This window comes from Oncorhynchus masou, chromosome 2 (assembly GCF_036934945.1).
Source record: "Oncorhynchus masou masou isolate Uvic2021 chromosome 2, UVic_Omas_1.1, whole genome shotgun sequence".
Classification (NCBI taxonomy): Eukaryota; Metazoa; Chordata; class Actinopteri; order Salmoniformes; family Salmonidae; genus Oncorhynchus; species Oncorhynchus masou.
This window is the reverse complement of record NC_088213.1, coordinates 32399189-32426622: the sequence shown is the minus strand read 5'-3', so window position 1 is coordinate 32426622 and position 27434 is coordinate 32399189. Positions and strand designations below refer to the sequence as shown.

The following is a 27434-nucleotide window of genomic DNA, read 5'->3' as shown; positions in this document are numbered from 1 at the left end:
AGAGCCTGGTCAATCTTACCTGTACATCCTCTAACCGTGTGGTCAGAGCACGGTTGGCACGTGACATCTCCTCCTCCTGCTCCTTGATTTCTTCCAAAGACTCTTCCAGCTGCCTCTTCTCTATCTGTGAGTTTACACATACACATTAACATACACCAGCATAAGACAATAGGTAACAGATCTGATCTTCAATGTGAAAAGTTTTATTACTGTCAATCTGATTGACACTCCTGTGCAGTTTACAGTGGCTCTCCTTTGTATAACTAGCAGCTCATGTTACACCCGAGGATCTGTCTTTTTCAGCCATCTATTTCCTGTGTTTGAGGGACGCAAAATACACTTGTAACTTAAATCTTGCTGAATTGATTGCTTTCATTTTACTCCTGCGACTGTTTCATACTTTGCTTGTGCCTGCCTTTTTTATTTGTTAACATTACGACTGCGGAAATGCTTGTAATGACCTGTCAAACACACCCCGGTAACATCTGAAATGGGCTCAATGGAATACAATGTCTTTCAGTTGAATCTATAATTATGCTTCATCAGGGATTTAAAGCACCGCCTCGACACTTACATCACAAGAAAGAGAAGAAAGAAAGAATTGAATACAGTTGAAATGTTTACAAATTACATGCACTGAAATGATTATGGTGATATTATGTCTGATCTCATAAACAATGTAAAGTATCTTTAGATATGTTTAATCTAGAGCAAAGTGTGTTGATTTTTAATCCAAGGATATCCTGCTATTGATACACTTGTTTAATTATGCAAGAGAACTTGACAACAACAGTAATTAATGAGGCAGTCTAGACAGCGCATGAGAGTGACGGTAGGGTAGACAGAGAAAGAATTTGGTAGTTGAAGCCCTGTTATGTTAATGTATCCATATATGCAAATACACCCTGTATGTTTATGCAAATGAGGCACATATATATATATACATATATATATATATATATATATATATATATATACAGTTGAAGTCTGAAGTTTACATACACCTTAGCCAAATACATTTAAACTCTGTTTTTCACAATTCCTGACATTTAATCCTAGTCCAAATCCCCTGTTTCAGGTCAGCTAGGATCACCACTTTATTTTAAGAATGTGAAATGTCAGAATAATAGTAGAGATAATTATTTCTTTCAGCTTTTATTTCTTTCATCACATTCCCAGTGGGTCAGAAGTTTACATACAGTCAATTAGTATTTGGTAGGATTGCCTTTAAATTGTTTAACTTGGGTCAAACGTTTCGGGTAGCCTTCCACAAGCTTCCCACATTAAGTTGGATGAATTCTGGCCCATTCCTCCTGACAGAGCTGGTGTAACTGAGTCAGGTTTGTAGGCCTCCTGGCTTGCACACGCTTTTTCAGTTCTGCCCACAAATGTTCTATAGGATTGAGGTCAGGGCTTTGTGATGGCCATTCCAATAGCTTGACTTTGTTCTCCTTAAGCCATTTTGACACAACTTTGGAAGTATGCTTGGGGTCATTTTCCATTTGGAAGACCCATTCGTGACCAAACTTTAACTTCCTGGCTGATGTCTTGAGATGTGGCTTCAATATATCCACATCATTTTCCTTTCTCATGAGGCCATCTATTTTATGAAGTGCACCAGTCCCTCCTGCAGCAAAGCACCTCCACAACATGATGCTGCCACACCCGTGCTTCACGGCTGGGATGGTGTTCTTCGGCTTGCAAGACTCCCCCTTTTTCCTCCAAACATAACGATGGTCATTATGGCCAAACAGTTCTAATTTTGTTTCATCAGACCAGAGGATATTTCTCCAAAAAGTATGATCTTTGTCCCCATGTGCAGTTGCAAACTGTAATCTGGCTTTTTTTATGGTGGTTTTGGAACAGTGGCTTCTTCCTTGCTGAGCGGCCTTTCAGGTTATGTCGATATAGGAGTTGTTTTACTGTGGATATAGATACTTTTGTACCTGTTTCCTCCAGCATCTTCACAAGGTCCTTTGCTGTTGTTCTGGGATTGATTTGCACTTTCGCACCAAAGTACGTTCATCTCTAGGAGACAGAACGCGTCTCCTTCCTGAGCGGTATGACGGCTGCGTGGTCCCATGGTGTTTATACTTGTGTACTATTGTTTGTACAGATGAACATTTCACCTTCAGGCATTTGGTAATTGCTCCCAAGGATGAACCTTATAGGTGGAATAATCTGTCTGTAAAGAATTGTTGGAAAAATAACTTGCGTCATGCACAAAGTAGATGTCCTAACCAACTTGCCAAAACTATAGTTTGTTAACAAGAAATTTATGGAGTGGTTGAGAAATTAGTTTTAATGACTAAAACCTAAATGTATGTAAACTTCCGACTTCAACTGTATATACAGTGCATTGCGAAAGTATTCGGCCCCCTTGAACTTTGCGACCTTTTGCCACATTTCAGGCTTCAAACATAAAGATATAAAACTGTATTTTTTTGTGAAGAATCAACAACAAGTGGGACACAATCATGAAGTGGAACAACATTTATTGGATATTTCAAACTTTTTTAACAAATCAAAAACTGAAAAATTGGGCGTGCAAAATTATTCAGCCCCTTTACTTTCAGTGCAGCAAACTCTCTCCAGAAGTTCAGTGAGGATCTCTGAATGATCCAATCTTGACCTAAATGACTAAGGATGATAAATACAATCCACCTGTGTGTAATCAAGTCTCCGATAAATGCACCTGCACTGTGATAGTCTCAGAGGTCCGTTAAAAGCGCAGAGAATCATGAAGAACAAGGAACACACCAGGCAGGTCCGAGATACTGTTGTGAAGAAGTTTAAAGCCGGATTTGGATACAAAAAGATTTCCCAAGCTTTAAACATCCCAAGGAGCACTGTGCAAGCGATAATATTGAAATGGAAGGAGTATCAGACCACTGCAAATCTACCAAGACCTGGCCGTCCCTCTAAACTTTCAGCTCATACAAGGAGAAGACTGATCAAAGATGCAGCCAAGATGCCCATGATCACTCTGGATGAACTGCAGATATCTAAAGCTGAGGTGGGAGACTCTTTCCATAGGACAACAATCAGTCATATATTGCATAAATCTGGCCTTTATGGAAGAGTGGCCAGAAGAAAGCCATTTCTTAAATATTTCCATAAAAAGTGTTGTTTAAAGTTTGCCACAAGCCACCTGGGAGACACACCAAACATGTGGAAGAAGGTGCTCTGGTCAGATGAAACCAAAATTGAACTTTTTGGCAACAATGCAAAACGTTATGTTTGGCGTAAAAGCAACACAGCTCATCACCCTGAACACACCATACCCACTGTCAAACATGGTGGTGGCAGCATCATGGTTTGGGCCTGCTTTTCTTCAGCAGGGACAGGGAAGATGGTTAAAATTGATGGGAAGATGGATGGAGCCAAATACAGGACCATTCTGGAAGAAAACCTGATGGAGTCTGCAAAAGACCTGAGACTGGGACGGAGATTTGTCTTCCAACAAGACAATGATCCAAAACATAAAGCAAAATCTACAATGGAATGGTTCAAAAATAAACATATCCAGGTGTTAGAATGGCCAAGTCAAAGTCCAGACCTGAATCCAATCGAGAATCTGTGGAAAGAACTGAAAACTGCTGTTCACAAATGCTCTCCATCCAACCTCACTGAGCTCGAGCTGTTTTGCAAGGAGGAATGGGAAAAAATGTCAGTCTCTCGATGTGCAAAACTGATAGAGACATACCCCAAGCGACTTACAGCTGTAATCGCAGCAAAAGGTGGCGCTACAAAGTATTAACTTAAGGGGGCTGAATAATTTTGCACGCCCAATTTTTCAGTTTTTGATTTGTTAAAAAAAGTTTGAAATATCCAATAAATGTCGTTCCACTTCATGATTGTGTCCCACTTGTTGTTGATTCTTCACAAAAAATACAGTTTTATATCTTTATGTTTGAAGCCTGAAATGTGGCAAAAGGTCGCAAAGTTCTAGGGGGCCGAATACTTTCGCAAGGCACTGTATCTACAAAAACTGATACAATAAGATAATGTATATACAGTATGAGTGGATTTATGTTTTTCTTTCTTTATTTGACAATAAATTGAATACCTGAATTCCCACCAAAATCCCTTTGTCCATGCCAGTAAATGTTTAATGCGCTGTAATTCATGTGGATTATACATGAATTATACATATTCTAAAAGTTTGGAGTATCTTCATCCACTGTCCAACAGTTGCAATTATGCAAATTGTTTAAAAAACATTTGAACAATTTCTATGACCGTTGCTACAGTAGTTACAGTACATTAGGTTTCTCTGTTCCTCACCTCAAGCCGGCCCACTCTGTCCCCCAGCTTGCTCTCCTGTAGCTTGGCATCATCAATGATACGGTTGAGTTTGGCCACTTCGTTCTCCAGCTCCTGTGCCCGCTTTCTCAGCTTCTCAGCCTCCTGGCTAAGACGTCCCGCCTGGCCCTCCACTGCCCCCTTGGCTGCCTCCACTTCTGCCTTCTCCTTGCCCACTGCAGCACTGCTCTGGAGAGCAGACAGAAGGGTCAGTGCAAAGTAAATACAGGGTAGAAAGATGCAACGTTGCACAGAAAAGGACACAATACTGGCTTGACAACTGGTTAAAAACAAAAGTCTACGGTCTTATTTACAAGGCAACTCAAATTCCTTCACAGCTCCTTCATGACAAGGTCAGGGGGATTTAAGAGGTGGATGCATGACAATAATTCTAAGCCTCCATTCACCTCCCATTGAACTGCCTCTACTGCTGTAGCTTGGCCCACACAAAGACAGCATGTCACCCGCAAAAGGCTGGGGAGATTGAGGTGAATGGTCCAGTCCAGTAAATCTGCCCCCTGGGCACCAACATCAATGTCTCCATGGCTTTACCTGCCAGAGTTGTACAGTTGTGGGGCTGCTGCTTAAGCCTCATGGCTCTCGCTTGTTCACCGCTTGTCACTAAATAGGACCAGATCCCATAATTAGATGACCCACTGTTGGTGGCAGCCTGTCTTTGTATGAACTTGGCTGCTGTGGCAGGACAGTGTGAAAGGAGGTCCCTGTGTGCTTTGCCTCTGCCCAGTTTTATTAATGGAGAGCCTGCCCTGGCTAGCCTGTCTGGGCTGCTGCTGTCCTAAGGGAGAGTAGTCAATGCACTCTGGGAAACCTGAATTCTGTCTTCATGTAACCTCTTAGCTGACAACAACACACAGCACTCTATCTAGGCCCGCATTTAGTTTTGCATAGAAAAACAGATAGCAGGTTTTGCTGTGATGACGCTGTCAGAGAGGGATTTACTTTATATCCTGAAAGTGACCGTTTAAGAAGATATAGTAGCAGCCAGGCTCCTAAATATTTGTTCAAAAACAAGAATATCTGGAAATGAGGCAATGCTTGACAGAATGCCAGATGACAGGTTTGACAGTTTCTTGTTCTGTTTACTAAAGTGAGGAATACCCGTGCTGCACTGGTCCACAGAAACAACCAGGAACTAACGTTCATATGGGGTTGACTACTGATACAAAGGGCCAGGAGTTTTCCCTAACCAGGAAAAACTAGAAGCCCTAGATAAGTTATACCCAAGGCCTAGAGTTTTTCCTGGTTGGATCACATGGCTCCTGGCCATTCTCATTACAGTACTAGGCCTATATTTAATTGAATAAATATGATTATGTAAACACGTTTTATATTTAAGCAATAAGGCAAGAGGGAGTTTGGTATATGGCCAATATACCACGGCTAAGGGCTGTTCTTATGCACGAGGCAACGCAGAGTGCCTGGATACTGCCCTTAGTTATGGTTTATTGGCAATATTCTTTTTATTTTTTTATTTGACCTTTATTTAACTAGGCAAGTCAGTTAAGAACAAATTCTTATTTTCATATATATATATATATATATATATATATATATATATATATATCATATATCATAAACCCCTGAGGTTCCTTATTGCTATTGTAACGATGTGCGCTGAGAGTCGGGAAGCAAGTTCAGGGAGTGAATAAATGTAATAAATAATAAATAAATGAAAATATAATACAAAACAAGAAACACGAACAACTCACAGACATGAAACAGAAACAATGACACCTGGGGAAGGAACCAAAGGGAGTGACATATATAGAGAAGGTAATCAGGGAGGTGATGGGGTCTGGTTACCAACGTAATTAGAACAGTAAAAATACATGTTTTGTCATACCCGTGGTTTACGGTCTGATATACCACGGCTTACAGCCAATCAGCATTCAGGGCTCAAACCATCCAGTTTATAATGTAGGCTATCAGTTTTCTTCCCATTCATGTTATACAGTATGCAGGCAGGGGGGGACTTAGCAGATTCATTATGAGGAGGAATGTCTGCTCCCAGGGGGATTAGAGGCAAACGGTGCAGATTAACACACTGTGGTTCAATTCCCCTTAGCCTCGCCTGGTCAAGTAGGCAGGCAGACAGGCACCTCTCACTGGACAGGTCCAAGAAAAGCCTATGCCTACACACACTGCACACACCTGACGCACATACCCGTCACATACTCCGCTCACACCTGACGCACGCACACAGATGCATCTGTTTCACACACACACACACACACACACACACACACACACACACACACACACACACACACACACACACACACACACACACTGTGCTCCAGGTGAGCACCAACGCTGACTCAGCCAGTGGAGAGTGAAAAACCATTCACTAACGAAACAGCATGATAAGTAGCAGACAGCTAATGTCATGAAACTACTTCAATTACAAGTCCTGTGATTATCAGTCATAGGTTTAGTTAGATGTCAGATGTCTTACTAAATGGGTGTCTTAAAAGGAATCTGACTTAGTGCTTGGGAATGTGTTTGAATCCCCTCTTCTGTCATTAGATCCACTGTACTATGGTCCCTTAGTGACTCATTATCTGTCCATAGAGCTGAAAGAGTCCAAAGTCTGACCACCTCAATCATCCCCTCACCACTGGGTGAGTTGGAGGACCCTCATTGGTCACTGAGGCTTGGTGTTCCAGTGTTTGAGCGGAGGGTGGTAGGCGAGGGGTTAAGGTCACCCAGTGGAGGGGAGAGCATAGAAGACAGATCATTAACCATCCCACCTCCAGGACCCACTGAGGTCTGTTGGGCCTGTTCCCCTCCCCGACACCCTTATCCCTGCATGGGTCAGCTGGGGCACAAGTACAGACTGACTGACTGATATGCAGGTGTCACTGGAATTACCTACATCCCAGACCAGGATATTCTCACACAAAAAAACGTGCTTAAAATGTGTAAATGAAGGCAGTGTTATCTTTTTTAAAACATTGGGTATATCCCAAACATCTTTCACCTGTCTAGGACTGTACAGAATCCAAGGACAGCAGGGGGTAGAAGCTTGTGAAAAACCTCACTGTTTTACAGGTCACTTTGCCTACTTAGCTAGAATATGTGAAGATTGTAGTATCATCTCTGTATTCAAACTAATCAACTGGGGCTGTGGGTAGAGGGCAGGTTGAGGGGGAGGGGAGCATACAGAAAATGTAGACTCATTGAGTTCTCAGTTTTCTTTTCTCATACAAACATCCCCTCACCCCCTCTTTCACTGTCCCATTTCCCATCCTGGGTTCTTTCAGAGTCCAGTCTGGGCACTACCACTCAGAGGGTGAGGGGGAGAAAGACCCATGGGTGGTGGAAATTCACAGTGTGCCCTGGTGATCATTGTTCCTCGTGTTTGCCATTTTTTACTCGCTCAGACTTTTACAAAGCCTTGAAATTAACAATTGGGGAGTTTAATTTGAAGGGCTCTCTTGTGTACTCTTAAACTGTGTGTCTATAGTCAGGCATTAACTACCATTGTGCGGCCAGTAAAAAGAGTGGCACTAACAATGCAGTGAAGTATGCATGGCCCAGTGTGCGAGCTCTGAGCTTTTACAGGGTGTTCTCAGGTTGCTGGGAACACACACAAACCCCTGCTGAATCTGCTTTGGAGCCCAGGGAACAAGCAATGGAGGGGTAATCCCACATCCAGCAGAGCCCCACTCTATTCACATTTATAGGCACATACATATCCCTTTTTAAAATGACAAGAGTGTTAATCCATTCTAGATCCACTGTCAAGAGTCAGTGTGCAGCAGGTAGGACGGAGTCAGGCTCAGGACACAGAACTCAGTAACAACGTACTTTACTTGGAAAATCACAAACAAATACCATACAGGGAAAAATATTCCAGCTTGACACAACAGAGCGACTACTTAACAAAGAACAAACACATACCAAACCATGTGGGAACCAGAGGGTTAAATAGGGAATCAATTATAACGCAATGGGAACCAGGTGTGTTAAATCAAGACAAAACAAATGGAAAAAGAAACGTAGATCGGTGGCGGCTAGAAAGCCGATGACGTCGACCGCCGAACGCCGCCCAAACAAGGAGAGGCACCAACTTCGGTGGAAGTTGTGACTTCCACAACGCATCTAAATAGTATAATCTGACTTTTAACTGAATCAAAATGTCAATCTTTCAACTAATCCTGAAAATAAAGATTGTGGTGTACTCATGCCCTTGTCAGTGAGTAGCGTACCCTCTGATTGGTTGTCACAGACAAACTGGTGTCATCTATACTACAGAGATTAAAGTAAAAGTCCTGGCACACCCCTAAACACATTTTATGTGTTTACTATCACATGCATTCATAACTCTGAACTCAACCTTTTATATGAGTGCACTGTTGTGGGCATACAGCATTCACACGGTTTTAGAAATAATACCTATTTCAGACAGTAACACTCACAGTGCAAGATTGCAGTATATCAAAAATAAGTAACTCTAGTAGAGCACAGTGTTCTGCTCCCTCTGCTCTACCATGGCCTTGGGGAAGGTACAAAGCAACACTTCTTTGATTGAGCTGACACATTGTCAAGTTGCTATAATGTCCCAGCAGCATCCCTGACAGAAAGGTTTTAGATAGGAGCCAAAGGGCAGTGTTCCCCCTACATAATCCAGGACCTAGGCCACGATGCAGAGAAACACAGGATATCCCTCTACCCCAGCTGTAACAACACACGGGTGGTGACATCGTTCAAACAGACACATACTGGCCACAACCACAAGTGAATAAAATCAATGCTCAACACCACATCCTTTATAATTATTTACTTCAGTCTACCTTAGTTATAGGGTACTGTGAGCCAAGGTTGATGTGGCCTCATAGTTTTATGGTCCTGTTTTCAAATGACTTCCATTCATGTGCTCTCCCTGAGGGAAAAGTAAATATGGGATAAGAGGGGAAGTCGAGATAGGCAATCGGGACGAAATAGAAGCACAAAGATGACCAAGGTCCTTCCAGGAACGGGTCATATCCTGTGTGATATCAAGTTAATGGTATTCAACACCATGTATTCTGTCTTCAAGGAAAATGAATAGCATCACAGGTCACTCAAGCTTTTCTCCGGCATTGAATAAGCCTTAGTTTGTTTCACCAGCAAGAAGGTATGCATTACAATAGAGACGCTCTCCAACAAAAGGCACATAGACTAGTGTCTGCCTAGTAAAGACAGGTTTGTGATGGCTTGGGAGAAAAGCTTGCAGTGGAAATTAAAACTTGCTGCTTGAGGAGAACTGGCATCTCTCCAGTCACCATAAGATGCCAGCAATCAAATCTTGTCTTGTCCTTTGGGACATGGAAACAGAAACCTTTTTAAATGGGGTCTCTATTGCCAGGCCAAATGATAGGATTTCAGGGGTGTTTGGCTTTAATAGAGAATTAAATAGGCCAGTGCAGTGAGAAGGCAGTCACAGTAGAGCTTTGAGGGACACTGGCCCTTTGTGTCAAAAAAATGGAACCAGAGAATTAACATTTACTGTCACAAAACTCCAAGCCTCCCCAGAATGTGGCATTATTACAGTTTAGCACTTCGCCAGAAGGCCAGTGGCTTCAAAAGAAGGGAGTGGGATGACACAATGTCAAAGTCCACACACAGTACTCTATTCTGATCTTAAATGGTTGATATGAGGCCAACCCAGAGTGATTATAATATCAAAAGACCCTTCAGAAACTCATTATAGTAGGTCAAAACACTGACATTGAGCGTAGTACTTCTTTTAACTTTTGGACGAAAGCCAGACCTTGGGGAATCATGCTGCTTGGTCGGGCTGGAGGAAAATCACAGGCAAATGACTGGGCTTTGAATGTCAGAGCTGAGGTCAGATCCTGCTGGAGGGAGAGTGACCAGTGCCACTTGCAACCTGAGCAGACTACGCCACAGGAGAGTAAGTCCATGTTAAATACGTTGCCTGTACTTGCCAGTACTCCCTACTCTGTTGGATGTTGAAAAGCAATGTACCAACACAAAACAACCTATTGAGTGGAGAAACCACATATTTCCTAAGTCTCGGTGTGAGCGAGTTAGCTTTCTACCTCTGGTCTTAAAGCTGAGGTACATCACAGTCTTGAGCACACTGACCCTCTACTCCACACTCCTGGGGGTATTTGTTGGAATCCCCAAAGCCTTGCATGCATTTTGGCAAAGTAGGCTCCCTCCCCACCAGCTCAGCTCTGCAAGGCAGTGACACAGCAGAGGAACAATAGGCCCATGAATTCAGGCTACAGCCTCACAGCAGAGCCCTATCATCAACTGAGGAAACACACTGCCTCCTGTGGGACTCTTTACCTTCAAACAGCCCTGAGGAGGTGCTCACCAGGCCACATGGCTTCAATGATTACACACAAAAAGAAGTCAGTCACAGAGAAAATAAAGACAGGCAGGAATCACTCAAGTGGAGGGCGAGAAGCTGGGGGATGGAGCTGCCAGTGTGTCAGGGGATGTATGAGATAGGGCTATAAGGGCTGAAGCTTGGGACTGTGGCTAATTCATTTAGGAATGACTGTATGGTTAGGGTGGAGGGAGGGAGAGGATCAAGGCTGAGGGATGAGAGTGGGCTGGAGCCGGGAATGGGGTTTGAGCCTGGAAATGGGACTAGGGGCTAGGGCTGGTACTAGAGGCTGGGGCTGGTACTAGGGGCTGGGGCTGGTACTAGGGGCTGGGGCTGGTACTAGGGGCTGGGGCTGGTACTAGAGACTGGGGCTGGTACTAGAGGCTGGGGCTGGTACTAGAGGCTGGTGCTGGTACTAGAGGCTGGGGCTGGTACTAGAGGCTGGGGCTGGTACTAGAGGCTGGGGCTGGTACTAGAGGCTGGGACTAGGTACTAGAGGCTGGTGCTGGTACTAGGGGCTAGGGCTGGTACTAGAGGCTGGTGCTGGTACTAGAGGCTGGGGCTGGTACTAGGGGCTAGGGCTTGTACTAGGGGCTAGGGCTTGTACTAGGGGCTAGGGCTGTTACTAGAGGCTGGGGTTGGGGCTGTCTGGGATTGTAGCCCTCTGAGAGAGCATTGAGAATCAGGAATGTCTCTGAGAGGGGGTATAACCGCAGCCCCCTGAAGAGGCATGGTCACGTCGCACCCCTCCCGACCCCACCCACTGGTCAGAGTTGGAGCATTGTAACAGAATATGCAGGAGGGAAGGGGTCTGCTGGGTGCACATTCTCTAACCAGCCAGAAACATTCTCTGACACACCCTTCTCGCTGCTCACTGTACCTTATCAGTTCACATTCCCTCAAGTCTCACTGTTGTGAAAAACCTGACTTACACAGAACTGATCTACAATAAGTAACTTACAGTAAGTAGACTACAGTCTGATTATAGATTCTGAATACTGTTGTTTGACCTCTATAGGTTCTACCTCTATAGATTAACATTTAAAGAATGGACCATGCTACAACTCAATAAAAATACAATTGAACCTAAAATGCAATGACACAAAACAAACATATTTTCAGGGAGATGTCCACTCCATAACTCCTCTGACCCACTTTATTCAGCCTATCCCAACCATATCCCAACCATATCCCAAACCCCTGCTGCTATTATTGTGTGAAACAAACTCATCATTAATCTACTGAGGTCCACAATTACCCCTGCCCTTTCAATGGATGAACAGAGAGAGAGAGGAGGAACAATGAGGAAAAATGCACAACTCATGAACTACAGCTCATTAGATTAGTGATGGCTTGCCACTGCAATTAACGGGCAACGGGAACTATTTAGTGCTCCAGTTTCCAGCATTATTCTCTGCATGGGGCAGCACTATCAATGCGCATTTCATGGCCGAAGGAGAGAGGAGCAGCGTTTCGATGGGAGACAGGACAGATGAATGCCAGACCGTGCACACTTTATGCTAAGCAATTCAGCAGGCTGTGCGGTTGCTCACATGCAGACATTTTTATTACTTTCAATCTTGCCAATGCCTGGTGGATAAAAGTACAGTAGACTGAAATTGACATAAATAGTTTTTGTGTGTGACAACCTAACAATGGATTTAAGGGAAAGACCCAAATTACTGAAGATAGCAGCCAAACTGTCTGAATACTGAGTAACAATAAGGTCAGACATCTTGTCATTTGTTTATAAAGCACTGGTGGTGAATTCTTGATGACAAACTCTTCTCCTCAAGCAAGAACAACAATATCTCTGAAGGGGCTGGCTGCTGTGTCGGCAGGAGGAAGTGGGGGCAAGGAGAGGACTTCGAGACCCTGACACAAACAGGAAGCATGTGAGCCAGGCAACACCTAGTCAACACAATGCTCCTCTAGCCTTGTCAGTGTGGTTCTCTTATGCCTCTCTCCTCCATTATCCCTATTTATGCTCTTACCTCACTGTCCTCTCTACCACTTCCCTACCCTGTCTTCTCTTTACTAGTCCATTTGCCTCTCCCCATCCCCTCTCCCAAGTCGTTTAAAGGCTTTGTTTGGTCCTATTTTTCTTCCTGTTGAGCCACCCAGTAAAATCTGTTTACAGCAAAATCACACCTCAACATCATGAAATACATCCTAAAGCTTCTTAATGACACTATATGTCATCTAGGATAAACAAAGTCCAATAAGTTCCCATGAAAAGTGATGACAAGTTGGTTTAACTGGATTGGATACCTGAGTCTTTTTTGGTTCAGCTGAACTACAGAGAAGGGAGTGTTTTTTCACAGCACAGTTGAACCGTTTTCAGACTTGTTTTTCAGCCTTCAGCTGGGGTTGTTATTACAGTGTGTACAGTGAAATGCAGTTAGGCAAGTGCAAGAAGAGAGAGGAGTAGAGCAGTTCATGTATAGAACTATGACATTCTCTAACACTGGCACCATGCAGTCAATGATTCACTAACTCCTAGAGGACTTTCCAGACATTCATTCAAGTATGCATACTGTATGTAACATTTTAATCTCAATAAACACAAAGGCCTGATTTCCTTATAATAACACATAATGAGGGTTTCATTTCCTCAATAAATAAACAATGGAACACTAAAGTTATACAAATTCAATGGCTTTTGGATAGCAATCATTATTTACTTGTTCCAAACCAATGAAATATCTTTAACAGCTGGTAGACAATGATGTGGGCGTAATCTTATTTTTCCAATTCCAATACACAGCAGTCATAACAAAAACAACTTAAAGCATTTTTTTGTTCGAGGTAAGCTTAATTTTGAGGCACAACTTTGAAGCTGCTTCAAAGCTATCGAATATCTACTGATGCCAAACATATGGCAACAAAAACCTTCCCAAACCTTCTGAACAAACACTTTTACTACCCAAAGTACACGTGATGCCATACTCAAGGGTTTGCCCAAATCTCCCATTAACATCAATACACCCAGAAAACAGGTGACGTCTTGAGGACATTTGGCGACATTTCCATTAGATCCCTTAAGGGTTTCGACACAACGTTATCCCACTGAACTTTCTAAAAGCGTTGTGTGATGTACCCAAGGAAACGTTCTCCGGTGGACCTTTTTATTGTTCCCGGTTTGTCGCGGGGATGTTTTTAGAATGTTCTTGGGAAGTTGTGTCATGGTCCTCTGGAGGTTTAGTCTAGTTTCTGGTTAGTAACAGGGCCTTCCCGAGGACGTTTTTGGGCATTCTTGTGATATTGTGTCATGGTCCCCTGAAGGTTCTTGGGACATTGGGTCATAGTTCCCTGGAGATTTTTGTCACGTGATGGTCCCACGTGTCCCAAACCATTATAAGTAAAGTAATGAAATATATGGGGGGTTGGGGGTTTTAAGATAAGGGGTGGGGTGATGTATGAAGAAAGCAGGGTGTGTGTGCCCTGGTTAAAATGTTATTTTTTGGTGGGGGAGAACGTTTCTTTGCAACCATCAGGTGGCGTCCCGAGACAAACCGGGAACTAGACAAAACCTCCATGGGACCATGACACAGCGTCCAAAGAATGACCTAAAAATGTCCTCAGGGACATCCCTGTATCAACCAGGAACTACACAAAGCCTCCAAGGGACCATGACACAAGGGATCAAGAATGTCCTAAGTTACCTGTTTGGCCTTCTCCACAGACATCTGCAGCTTGCGGATCTCCTTCTCATACTGCTCCCTTAGTTTATCCACCTCCTGGTCGTGTGTGGCCACCTCCTCCTTCAGTGCTCCCTTCAGGGCAGTCAGCTCCCTCTCCCTCCTCCTCAGCACCTCCTCCTGCTCCTCCTTGGCCAGCAGCACCTCCTGTACGTCCAGCTTAATTTGCATCAGCTCCTACATAGGAGGAGAGGAGGAATTGGTGACAGTGTCTCGCTAAAATCTCACCCTGAGATTAACCGCTACCTTAACAGGTGACGTGCACAGAAATCTCCAGCACTGCCATTATTGCTGAGAAATTCTGCTTCAGCAAATGTGCCAGGAAGAATAACATGTTTACACATTACCAACACTGGCACTACAATGGTATTGACATGGCGGTTATTATGGGACTGCAAAGCCCTTTCCATGCAGGCTGCTAAGCTCCTCTATGTCAATGCTCTCTCCGCTGAGAGTTGTGGGACCTGGCCTGTGTTTTACCTCCATCATGGCATCCTTCTCTCCGTCGGTCACGACCGTCTTGGCACCATCCAGCTCGTCGTGCATCTCTGACAGCTGGTCCTGCAGGTCCCTGATCTCCGTCTGGTACTGCTCCCTCTCCATCTTCACCTGGAACAGCCTGCCCGACCACACAGAGCAGCATACAGTCACAACACACACACCATCACCTGAACACCTGCTTCACACAATGGAACGATACCACCTGCGCTCTGTCAGAAACGCCTGTTCTCCAAGCTAACAGGAGCTATGATGAGCACCTGGGCACTGATCTACCAATCACATCACAGTCACACCACCTGCCCTCTTCAACACAGAGAGGGTCTGTTTAGTGACAGGGGGTCATGCACGCAGATGTAGAGTAAGTAGACTGAACACTACTTATTCACCAGCTCAGTGTACTTATTCCCACATACTGACATGAACCTTTTTCAAAATAGAGAATCCATTCTTGAAAAATGGAATCAATTATACAATGGCTGAGAGTAGTTGAGTGATTCTTTCTAAATAAGGCAGGCCCCTCTCTGTCTCTGTCTCTTATTTCTATGGAGTCCATGACATAGACGTCTCTATGTCTTTAGATTACAGGGGAGTCTGGCTCCACAGGGCCCCCACTGTCAGCTGATATCCACCAGGACGGCCAGTCTCTATTGTGATTGTCCATGATCAGGATCAACAAATCCATCCCCAGGTTTAACAGACTAGTCCAACATCAACAGACATTTAAGCCATGATGATATACACTCATCACTTTGTTGGGCTTTGGTGGGACTCTGCAGTGTACATTAACACAACATGTCAGAGGAGAAGGAGAACTATAGGGGGCCATTATTTTCAGACTAAGACAGAAACTCTAATGGCCGAAAAGAGATTGCAAGCCAAAGGAACACATTATAATCATCCTGAGACTACAGAAAACAACCTACAACTTTCTCCTCCACAAAAAAAGAGAGATATAGATAAACAACTTTCCGCCGATAAGAGTCTTAAATCTGAGGATTATCCCCATTGTGCTGGCTTCTTTGTCGACCTGTCACTCCTTGCCTCACAGTGTATGCCCTGGTCTGGTGGTCAGTCACTTACTCCTCCAGTGTGGTGCGGAGCTCAGCCTCTGTTTTGGCCAGTTTGTCCCTCAGTCGGGAGCATTCCTCCTGGCTCCTCTCCAGCTCCGTCTGCAGGACCTTCACCCCCGCTCCGGCTTTTTCATGGGCCTCAGTCAGACCCATCTGCTTCTTTCACACGCAAGGACACACGCACACACACACTTTAAGAAAACACCATTCCTTTCACCACGCCAAATAAATATGAAATGCATGGCGTTCATAGTACAGTATCTGAATGACAGTTTTGACAGTATCTAACCAACAAACTCAGTGGCTGTGATGTCAACTGGTCCGCTTAAGTTAGGTATTAGCACCAATAGGATTATTGTGTCTTAAGAGGCGGGAGCCAGGGATTCTCATGTCCTGCACAGACATCCAAGATAGCAGCTAGGTTCAACATGTCTGACATGGCATCATAGTATTACCTTGGTTTGCTCCTCCAGCTGCTTTTTCAGTTCAACAACTTCCTTCTCTAGTGCTACCCTCTGTTCCTGTAGGGCTTTGGCTTGGGTAGCCATGTCAGGAGACTGGGAGGGGGAACAGAGACAGGAGTTATATTTGAATCCATTTACCTTTTCAAAATCACTCACAATATGTTTGCACGATAGCATTATTCTAAGATGTCTTATTTTTGTAAAATACAAAAACATGTTGGTTGCTTTGGTTCATGGCAGATCTCAGTGAACAAAAGGAAGGGTGGTGACTAGTTTCTCTCCATAATGCACAGGTTTACACATGGCGGTCAGTGGAGGCTGGTGGGAGGAGCTACTGGCTCATTGTATTGGCTGGAATGGAATATATGGAATGGAGTCAAACATGTGGTTTCCATATGTATGATGTGTTTGATACCGTTCCATTTATTACATTCCAGCCAATAAAATGAGCGCATCCTCCTATAGCTCCTCTCACCAACCTCCACTGATGGAGGTGGTAATTACAGTGGCTGTTGTCAATGCTAGGTAAACACAGCCTGGTGCGTTGTATGCTGCTCACCAAGTGAAAGCTTCTGGACTAAGGCTAAGATAAGAGGCTCACAGATTTAGCTGTTTGTTGAGCTAAATTACAAAAACTCCACAACAATGCCTCACTTTGTTGTCGCTCCCCGCCGCCCGCGACTTTAATGTCTGTATCTTCTCAAACACCAGGTTGACCTTCCTCTTAGTGGTGTCCTCATTATCAGTGCTCCTGCGGGTCACACACACACGCACACACACAGTCAGAACACAGGTGCACTCCCACACTCGGCCGATTTGAAGGTAAAGAGGGGTCTCTGTGTGTGGGGTAGGTGGATCAGATTAGGTTCTAATCCCAGACTGTTCTGGTTCCTGCTCTGCCGGGGGCCAACTGCTTTGATGTGTCACCTCGTGACCCGGTCAACCTCATTTATGCCCATCCATTAGGAGGCACACGCAGGGGAATCCCTGGCCCTGCTATAGAACCTGGCTGTATGCAGGGTGCACCCTCTCTCTTCCTATATCGGCCACAACCAGGGGAATTGTTCTATGATTCCATTCCATTCCACTACCTGACAGGGAAGTTCTAGCCCCCCTCCTTCATGTTTTATAACTTCAGCTGGTGAATGTTTGTCCTTTCTTTGATGACTCAGTGTCAGAACACCACTTCCATCTGTGTTCCTTTCCATTGACTTCTGACCCTTGACCTGTGACCTGACACACCAAAAGCAGTTTCCTGAACTCACTGGGCATCGAAAAAGCCTGGAGCACACATGGAATGTAGACACTGAGGAACTGAGGCCCTTTAGAAGTTTAGGATTTAAAATACAAAACTCCTAAAACCATGGACACAAATGTACAGTCCAACCATGACGCAATGCTCTGTGAGAGACACAGAATTTCACCTGGGATTGGATAGGAACTCTAAGATCCAACTTTACTGGTGCTGTGATTGACGTGTTATCCTATTGGATATATGCACTGGACTTTCAGACTTGGCTTCTTGACAAACATAACCTTGAAACAAGCTATAAAACTTTTAGAGCGTGAAACCAAACTTTAGCTGGTGTACCTTGGTACTGAACAACAACGAAACTGTCTAGCACCTCATATTACTATTTAATAATATAAACCATCATGTATCACCCTTACCAGTTCATCTATCTTAAACCATGAAGTACACCATAGAGATACTAATCTGATTGGGTATCTATGTGAGATGCTTCCCACTGATAACTCCTTCATTTCCCCCTACTGTAAGGGATGGGATTTACAGCGTAGGGTGAAAGGAGAACATCAAGAATCCGGTGATAAGCAGAGCAGGGTTGATACCCTACATTCCTCAGTAGAGAGGGAGAGAGAGACAGGGAGAAAGAGAAATGGGAAGACGAACAAACACCACTAAGCAGCTGCATCGACCACAGCCTAGATATGGAGGTGGAGACTGAATGGGAGTATAAATTCCTTCACTTTTATCACAAACAGTCAGACTCAGATAAAAAACGTTTAAGTGCTCCCATGGGTTTTTTTTTCTTCAAATGGTGCATTACTTAAAGATGCACTATGTAGAAATTGTTCCTCTATTTCATGTTTGCAAAATGTTTCATAGTTTGCTTCATTTCAGTTTATGTGGCAAAAGAAGCAAGTATACTGTATAGAATCATTGTACTATCTAAACCCCTGTGAAATATTTTTTCCATAACTAAAAATATTGTATTTTAAGATGTTTGAAGCTGGTGTACAAAACTGAAAGTAAAAAAGGCAAAAACAAAACGTAAGATTGGGAAGTATAGAAATAGCGCACATAGAACATACAGTGCCTTGCGAAAGTATTCGGCCCCCTTGAACTTTGCGACCTTTTGCCACATTTCAGGCTTCAAACATAAAGATATAAAACTGTATTTTTTTGTGAAGAATTAACAACAAGTGGGACACAATCATGAAGTGGAACGACATTTATTGGATATTTCAAACTTTTTTAACAAATCAAAAACTGAAAAATTGGGCGTGCAAAATTATTCAGCCCCTTTGCTTTCAGTGCAGCAAACTCTCTCCAGAAGTTCAGTGAGGATCTCTGAATGATCCAATGTTGACCTAAATGACTAATGATGATAAATACAATCCACCTGTGTGTAATCAAGTCTCCGTATAAATGCACCTGCACTGTGATAGTCTCAGAGGTCCGTTAAAAGCGCAGAGAGCATCATGAAGAACAAGGAACACACCAGGCAGGTCCGAGATACTGTTGTGAAGAAGTTTAAAGCCGGATTTGGATACAAAAATATTTCCCAAGCTTTAAACATCCCAAGGAGCACTGTGCAAGCGATAATATTGAAATGGAAGGAGTATCAGACCACTGCAAATCTACCAAGACCTGGCCGTCCCTCTAAACGTTCAGCTCATACAAGGAGAAGACTGATCAGAGATGCAGCCAAGAGGCCCATGATCACTCTGGATGAACTGCAGAGATCTACAGCTGAGGTGGGAGACTCTGTCCATAGGACAACAGTCAGTCGTATATTGCACAAATCTGGCCTTTATGGAAGAGTGGCAAGAAGAAAGCCATTTCTTAAAGATTTCCATAAAAAGTGTTGTTTAAAGTTTGCCACAAGCCACCTGGGAGACACACCAAACATGTGGAAGAAGGTGCTGGTCAGATGAAACCAAAATTGAACTTTTTGGCAACAATGCAAAACGTTATGTTTGGCGTAAAAGCAACACAGCTCATCACCCTGAACACACCATCCCCACTGTCAAACATGGTGGTGGCAGCATCATGGTTTGGGCCTGCTTTTCTTCAGCAGGGACAGGGAAGATGGTTAAAATTGATGGGAAGATGAATGGAGCCAAATACAGGACCATTCTGGAAGAAAACCTGATGGAGTCTGCAAAAGACCTGAGACTGGGACGGATATTTGTCTTCCAACAAGACAATGATCCAAAACATAAAGCAAAATCTACAATGGAATGGTTCAAAAATAAACATATCCAGGTGTTAGAATGGCCAAGTCAAAGTCCAGACCTGAATCCAATCAAGAATCTGTGGAAAGAACTGAAAACTGCTGTTCACAAATGCTCTCCATCCAACCTCACTGAGCTCGAGCTGTTTTGCAAGGAGGAATGGGAAAATATTTCAGTCTCTCGATGTGCAAAACTGATAGAGACATACCCCAAGCGACTTACAGCTGTAATCGCAGCAAAAGGTGGCACTACAAAGTATTAACTTAAGGGGGCTGATTAATTTTGCACGCCCAATTTTTCAGTTTTTGATTTGTTAAAAAAGTTTGAAATATCCAATAAATGTCGTTCCACTTCATGATTGTGTCCCACTTGTTGTTGATTCTTCACAAAAAAATACAGTTTTATATCTTTATGTTTGAAGCCTGAAATGTGGCAAAAGGTCGCAAAGTTCAAGGGGGCCGAATACTTTCGCAAGGCACTGTATCTTCCACTGCTTTTAATGAGAACGACAGCACTATAACACATATTTCTATGTGAATTTCTATGTAAATTTGGTGGGGTAGCCCAAAAAGTTACATATTGCAGCTATAAGAGTGTAACTTGGCACATGCTATGTTTAGACTGTGCAGTTTACTGCCCGCTGCATAGTGAAAGTGATACTCATGGCATCATCATGTTGCCTACTAGTGTATATTAACAATTCGTACAAAAACATCTACCATTAATACCCTTTAGATTTAATGGACATTGCTGTAAAACTGGAAATTGTTGTGCGATAAAATGAACCAGGAACATTACATCAGTGAGGTAAAAACTTACCCATCCTTGAGGTAATTAAACAAAATCTGTTTTGCCGTCTCTTCATGTGTTTGTTGTGAAAGCTCCTGCTGACCTTTCAAAAGATCAGGTGTCACCTGGATGCAAGAGGAAATAAGCAGAGAGTCATCAGAGTTCTGACAGATAATTTCACATGCAGTTACGTAGTAATAGAGAATGATTTGTTAAACAACTAACCTAACTGTAATTTTAAATAATATATTGTTTACCTGCACATCCAACTCTGCACTAGGCTTCTTGCCAAAGTTAGAGGAAGGCTTGGATAGTGAGGTTGTAGCCACACTTGTTAAAATCTTTGTGTTTGGTGAAGACTGACCATCCTCAGCATCTGTATTGTCCAGGGGTAACGTAGAGGCGCGATTTAGCACCACCTTATACCCCTGGATGGAGCCTGCTGCTTTAGAGGTCATGCTCTGAGGGGAGCCTGGAGCACTGCTACCACAGGCCGAAGCTTTGGCACTTGGCTTCCCCTCCACCGCTGTCACCCAGGAGTCTTTACTCCCAGACAATTTCTGCAGATGCAGCTGTGAGGGGCGGAGGACGTGCTCCGTGGACCTCCCCTGGTTCTTGCTAAACTCATCCATGTATTCCGATTCTCCCCGGAGGCTAAAGGGGAGGGCACTGTCCACACTCCTAGAGCGCTTCCTGTCCTCTGGATTGATCCTGTTCCTGCGGCCTGCCCTGCCCCGTCGCTGGTGACCACCATCCTTACCGTCAAACTTATCGATGAGCTCGTCCACGCCGGGGATGGAGCCTGTGTCGATGTCTCGGCCTGTGCCGGGTTGGAAGGGGATGTAGCGTCGGTTCTGGTGGCGGTTGATGGTATCTGCGTACAGCGCCTCCAGCTGATCAGTAGAGGAGGTAGAGGAGTGGCGGGAGCGGGACGAGGACTGCAGCACAGGGCCGCTAGAGTCAACTCTGCGCAGGGGGAGGACGTCTGGCTCATGGTGGCTGCGCTCCAGACTAGAGTTGGCACTGCTAATGGAGCTGGTGGACCGGCAGGAAGCCTTAGTCTGCTCACTGGGAGGTCTGGACACAGCATAGGGCTGGGGTATGGGGACGCGTTGGGGCAGCTGGGACTGGGGTGGAGACTGACACTGGGGAGGAGACTGGGGTTTGGATTGTGGCAGAGACTGGGGTTGGGGTTTGGACAGGTGCTTGAGTTTGGGCTGGGGCTGGGGCTGGGCCACCTGGGTCTGAGGCTTAGACTGTGGCTGAGCCAGCTGGGCTTGAGGCTTGGATTGAGACTGGACTAGTTTGGTTTGAGGCTTAGAGGGGGCTGGCTGGGGCTGGGGCTGGGGCTGTGTTCTCTCCTGCAGGGCAGGGCTCCTCCTATGATCCAGGCTGGATGACCCGGCATGGGCGACTACTGGGGAGGTGGATCTGGGAGAAGAGCCCTGGTAGGTGCTCCCAGTCTCCGCCAGGGACATCGGCCGGGGAGGCAGGCTGTGGTTACCATCCAGGTTCAAGGTGTTGTTCTCTGGGTCATAAGGCTTGAGGATCTCTGGGTGTCTCTGGAAGTTCAGCAGGGTGGACGCTGGCTTCTTTCCCTGCTCTGTGACTCCATTGTGAGAGCCCCCAAACTGCATCTGTTTCTGGGACCTGTACTCAACAAAGGGGCTGTCACAAACAGCCTCCCTGCTTCCTTTGAAGTCATACTCATGGTAGTTGTCAATAAAGGAGCCCTGGGTGTCATTGTAGCCGTTACTATTAGGATCTGTATAGGAGTTGGACCCACGGTCCTGGTTGTTCAGCACCACGTAGGGGTGTCCATCAATCCCCTGGACCCTAATGCTGAGGCCATAGGAGCCAGCTCCATTGTGAGGCCTGGAAGAGCGGGCCGGTTGATTGACTCTGTACGACTCCATCAGGAATGCAGCAAGAGAACAAATCCCTCTTGCTGGATCAGGCCCAACTCTGCAAAAAAAGGGACAAAATCAGCAAATGTTTCACTGCTCCATGGCCTGCTAATGAGAGTTTAAAGCCTCACAATATTTGATTATGTCATCTGGTCTAATTTTACTTTTTTCTGTACTTAATGGTCTCTGTGTCTAGAGAGTGGTTCCACAGAGAGCACTCTAACTGTTCAGCTCCACCACAGGTTGCCTAGCAGTTAAGAGCATTGGGCCAGTAACCGAAAGGTTGATGGTTTGAATCCTGAGCCGGCAAGGTGGAAAAATCTGCCATTCTGCCCCAGTTAACCCCAAAAACAACAACAACGGCTCCCCGGGCGCCGATGACGCCGATTAAGGCAGCCCCCTGCACCTCTCTGATTCAGAGAGGTTGGGTTAAATACGGTGCAAGGCATTCAGTTGGGCAACTGACTTGGTACTCCCTTTTCCTGCCAATGAAGGAGTGAGGCACTGCACTGCCCTAAAATAACATAAGAGAGGCCAGTCTTTATCAACACACTGAACTTGAAAAACAGTGAGTCAACAATTCCTACACTCTTTTGAAGGGCAAATATGACCAGGTACTGTATACGAAACCACAACAAGCAGGTTACTAACTGGCATCTTAATCCGCTGTAATAGGCTGTTACTAACAGGCATAAGTGAATAATTATATACATGGTGTGAATGAATATTTACTGTACATAAAGGTGTATTCAGGTCTAATGGCCTAACAATAAAAACTGGTATTACAGCATAGCGACAGACTCCAACGATATGTCACACTACACCTGGAAATCCTATGATTGTGCGTAGCCGTAGCCTATACAGTAACCTTTGTGTGTGTGTGTGTGTGTGTGTCTGTCTGTCTGTCTGTCTGTCTGTCTGTCTGTCTGTCTGTCTGTCTGTCTGTCTGTCTGTCTGTCTGTCTGTCTGTCTATCTATCTATCTATCTATCTATCTATCTATCTATCTATCTATCTATCTATCTATCTATCTATCTATCTATCTATCTATCTATCTATCTATCTATCTATCTATCTGTGAATCTATTGAACCAACCTCTGCCAATCCTTGTAAAAATGCACTGTGATTTGCAGTCCCTGTAGAGGGCCCTGGTCGGTGTAACAGTGTACCATGGGAGGAGCAGGGTAACAGACCTACAGCAGGGCCATTGTCATCAACCCCACTTATCACTACAGCATTAAGAGAGGCACTACACCACTGAAGACAGGAACCTGTGCTGATAGGTTGAACTGTTTTCTACAATACTTGCCAAAAATAAACACAAGTAACTGAATATTTAGACCACCTTGATACTATTGGGTATTCACATTATAACACACAGATAAAGTAGAGATCAAGTTCATTAGTCTCAAGTATCTGAGTGTCTTCTGAGTAAAGAAATATAATATTTGTGAATTATCTACCAGATTACAAGTAGTGTGTAGTCTGAAGCTGAGGACAGAGCATAGGGACATTTGACCCTGAAAAACAGGTATGTATCAGCTAACAGGAAGGACAGCAGAGACACACAGCATCCCAGACATCAGTGGGCATCATGTGTTTGTATAGACAATGGGCTCTTATCAGAGACCTGTAGGCTCAGCTGATAATGTCCTATTCCACCCCCAAACAAACAAATACATAGGTGAATGTCATGAATGGCCTAGTGTTACAATAGCAGGACAAATGGTGATAGGGATGGGAGGGCTATGATAAGGAAACAAAGGTGACAGCAGATAATGTCACTTTGTAATGAAATGCACAGACATGCCCGCAAGGACTTTGAGGAAATCTCAATAAATCACTGTTTCAAACTAAAAACGAGTGTTGTATACTGCTCTTCTGAACTGAACCAGCATGTTGATATCAGGTGTGACAGGGAGAATAGAAGCGATGCAGCAGGCTCTTCCTGATGCTATTAATACTCAGAGAACCTCATACTTTCCAGCCATTGATTGGAAGGAAGAACAATGAGGCCAAGTTAGCCCCTTATCCAAAAGGAAAGGCACTGTGGAGGACAGAAAACAGCAGAAGACGACACAATAGCCTCTTTCACTCCAAGTATCACATGTATCCAACAACACAAGGGCTGTGAGGTGTGAGTGCAGCTCTTTTCCTCTCATTGTGTTACTCTCTGCAAGGGAGGAAACACTTACTGAGCCAACTTCTCCCCCCTGCTCCCCTGCAATCCATAACTAGAGCACTACCCTCGCCACGGTCCCCCTACACCTCAGACCAAAGGTCAGTGCTGAGAGTGGGTTAGGATGTCAAGGCCCTGCCTTTGATCTTTCCAGAGAAACATTGAGAACAGAAAAAAGGAGAATAATCTACATGTACAGTGCACTAACTGATTCTCTACATCCTGGGGGTGTGTTGTTATCACAATACACCATTCAGGCCTGTAAAAGACAACTATAGGAGAGCACATTAGGACACTGCCTTGATTGCAGATTAAAAACTGAATAGAAAAGAGTTACATTCATGGCAGATTTTATATTATTACTGTACTCGTGACAGATTGAGTGTATTCATATTCCAGGGAGAGCTATTAAGCCTTAGAAATATTATGCAATTCATAATTCAAAATCCCTTAAACAGATTATTTATGGAAGAATATCAGTTACTTATAGCATGTTATGACATGTAGATCTCATGCATTCATACCAAGTAAATAACAGCAAGTAATGGAAAACCAGGAGAAAAGAGGCAGACATCTTATTCAAAGGAATTTGCTCTTTGGTAAATATAGCCATGCATGACTTTAATAATTTTTGCATACTGAATACATGAATTCATCTATTCATATTACAGAATGTGGAATATGATATTAAACAATGTGTAACATGTTTGATTAAAAATCATTTTTTAATGCTGAATAGATTCATTTAGTTTACAACAATTCTTCAAATTCTAAATACCAACTGAAAGTAATGTATACAATGTATAAATTGTATACAAACATATTCCTCTTTAATATCTATTGACTTAATAGAATTATTGTGTAAAAAAAAATTGCACTGATAATTTAATTGGAACAGGGCAAGATGAGCAAAGTTTTCAAAAGTTTATACTGATGCTTTGGTTTAGGGTACAACAGGTGATTTAACTTCTTATTTACATTAACATGAAATAACACGATTTTTTAATGTAGTTTTCTCTATGATTATTATTTTAAACAAGTAAACAATTTATCTGCATATATATGTGCTTAAAGCGGCCACTGCCCAGTCAGTAACCTAAAGTTCCCACGCTATGACGCATTCAACAACTACTGTAACAAAAAATGCAAGAAGAGAAACTTGTCACTTACCAGCTGTGCTTTACGAACAATAATCGCGTATTAGTTGTTCAATAATGGCCAAAAGTGTAAGTGACATGCTCCACGGAATTGTTCAAAATCTATTTGTTGCAGGTCATGTTTACTGAGTCAGTTCAGTTTAAAGACGCCTGAAGCTCTGCAATCCCCGCCCCCTGCTAAGAACTCTGTAAACCCGCCCATCTCAAACCCTACTGCTCAACACTAAACCTCAAAACACTGACCTAGGAACAGATCGACAATGCCAACCTGAACACTCCCAAATTTTCTGTTTGACAAAGTATCCCTTTATCAGTTTCGAAGATACTCTGTTGTGAGCCACAAGTTGCAACAGTTTAGTAGGCCGTCATTGTAAATAATACTTTGTTCTTAACTGACTTGCCTAGTTAAATAAAGGTTAAATCAAATTAAAAATTAAAAAATAGTTAGGCCTTGCTAAAGTCCATCATGCTGATTTGAGTATGAATAGCCCATGTTGATGTTGATTGCAATTTGTGAATTAAAATTAAAATGTATACTGTATGGAACACGTCATATAGCAGGGTCCATCACACACTATATCGTCAACATTAATCATAAATGAAAATATGGGTGAGCTATTGTACAAAATCCTTCAGGCCCAGTTAATGGGTTTTCGGTTAGCCCAATTAGGGATTTGTGGTTATAAATAAAACTACCAAAGAAAATATAACTGAAAAGTCCGCAATTAATAGTTGAACTTGTTTTTTTTGGTTGTTTATTTAAAAATATTATTATTTGTACGCAGATAATGTATGTTTACTGAAGCATATGGATTCACTATACTGTGTGGACCACTCCCAATTTTCTCATCTATTTTTAAGACCAATAGCGTCATCTAGTGGATAATCACTTACCTCTATGCAATTTGCCTAGTGATTATTCTGGCTGCTGTTAAACACTGTTATACAGCACTTTAATAAAGTATGAAGTCCGACCTACAAGAAACCTCCCAAATTAGCAATGTTTATTTGTGATTTTTGTGAACATTACAGTGCTATAAAAGAACACATTACAGAGTTATTACAGTATAATAACAGATATTTTTATTTTTCTATTACAATACTTCCCATCATTTTTTACACCTAGTTCCCAAGCATGATGATAAAAAATATATAATTCTCATTCTTTAGTTGCTCTGAACCTTGAGAAAGAAAACCCCCAACAATTGCCCTCAGTCCTTGTTGTAGCACAGAATAGGCATTTCAATGGCTCACACAAGGACTTCAATAAACGTTAAAATCGCAGTTCTTTTGTTTAGAGGATAGCAAAGGGCATCACGCACATTTTATTTGTTCCTTAGATGCCCCCTCCCTTTGTTGTGGCCCACTGTGTTTTCATTTCTGTGTCTGTGAGAGGACTGAGAGTGTGGGCTGTAAATGTGTCTTTAATCTCAACTCTCTGGCGCTATGTTGTGTTACAGTGCTGCACAATAGAGGCTCTGTTCTTCTCAGCAGCTGGGACCTCCAAGCATGCTCAG

General features: G+C 43.5%; 1 protein-coding gene across 3 annotated transcripts in view; it reads right to left on the bottom strand.

The window, feature by feature from the left end:
- Positions 1-26074, bottom strand: part of LOC135558999 (cingulin-like protein 1) — a 40887-nt gene extending 14813 nt beyond the window's left edge. Inside the window, exons 1-10 of one of the 3 annotated variants that reach the window (XM_064993306.1) lie at positions 25931-26074; positions 20932-22639; positions 20705-20799; positions 17060-17156; positions 16397-16498; positions 15952-16094; positions 14851-14989; positions 14335-14547; positions 4288-4494; positions 20-124 (exon numbers count right to left, since the gene is read on the bottom strand). In XM_064993306.1, the coding sequence (XP_064849378.1) occupies positions 20-124; positions 4288-4494; positions 14335-14547; positions 14851-14989; positions 15952-16094; positions 16397-16498; positions 17060-17156; positions 20705-20799; positions 20932-22590 (2760 nt within the window). In that variant the 5' untranslated portion in view covers positions 22591-22639; positions 25931-26074. Of the gene's footprint in view, positions 1-19; positions 125-4287; positions 4495-14334; positions 14548-14850; positions 14990-15951; positions 16101-16396; positions 16499-17059; positions 17157-20704; positions 20800-20931; positions 22640-25930 lie in introns of all 3 variants that reach the window. The other 2 variants (XM_064993288.1, XM_064993297.1) reach the window with 2 other exon arrangements.
- Positions 26075-27434: the final 1360 nt, after the last annotated feature.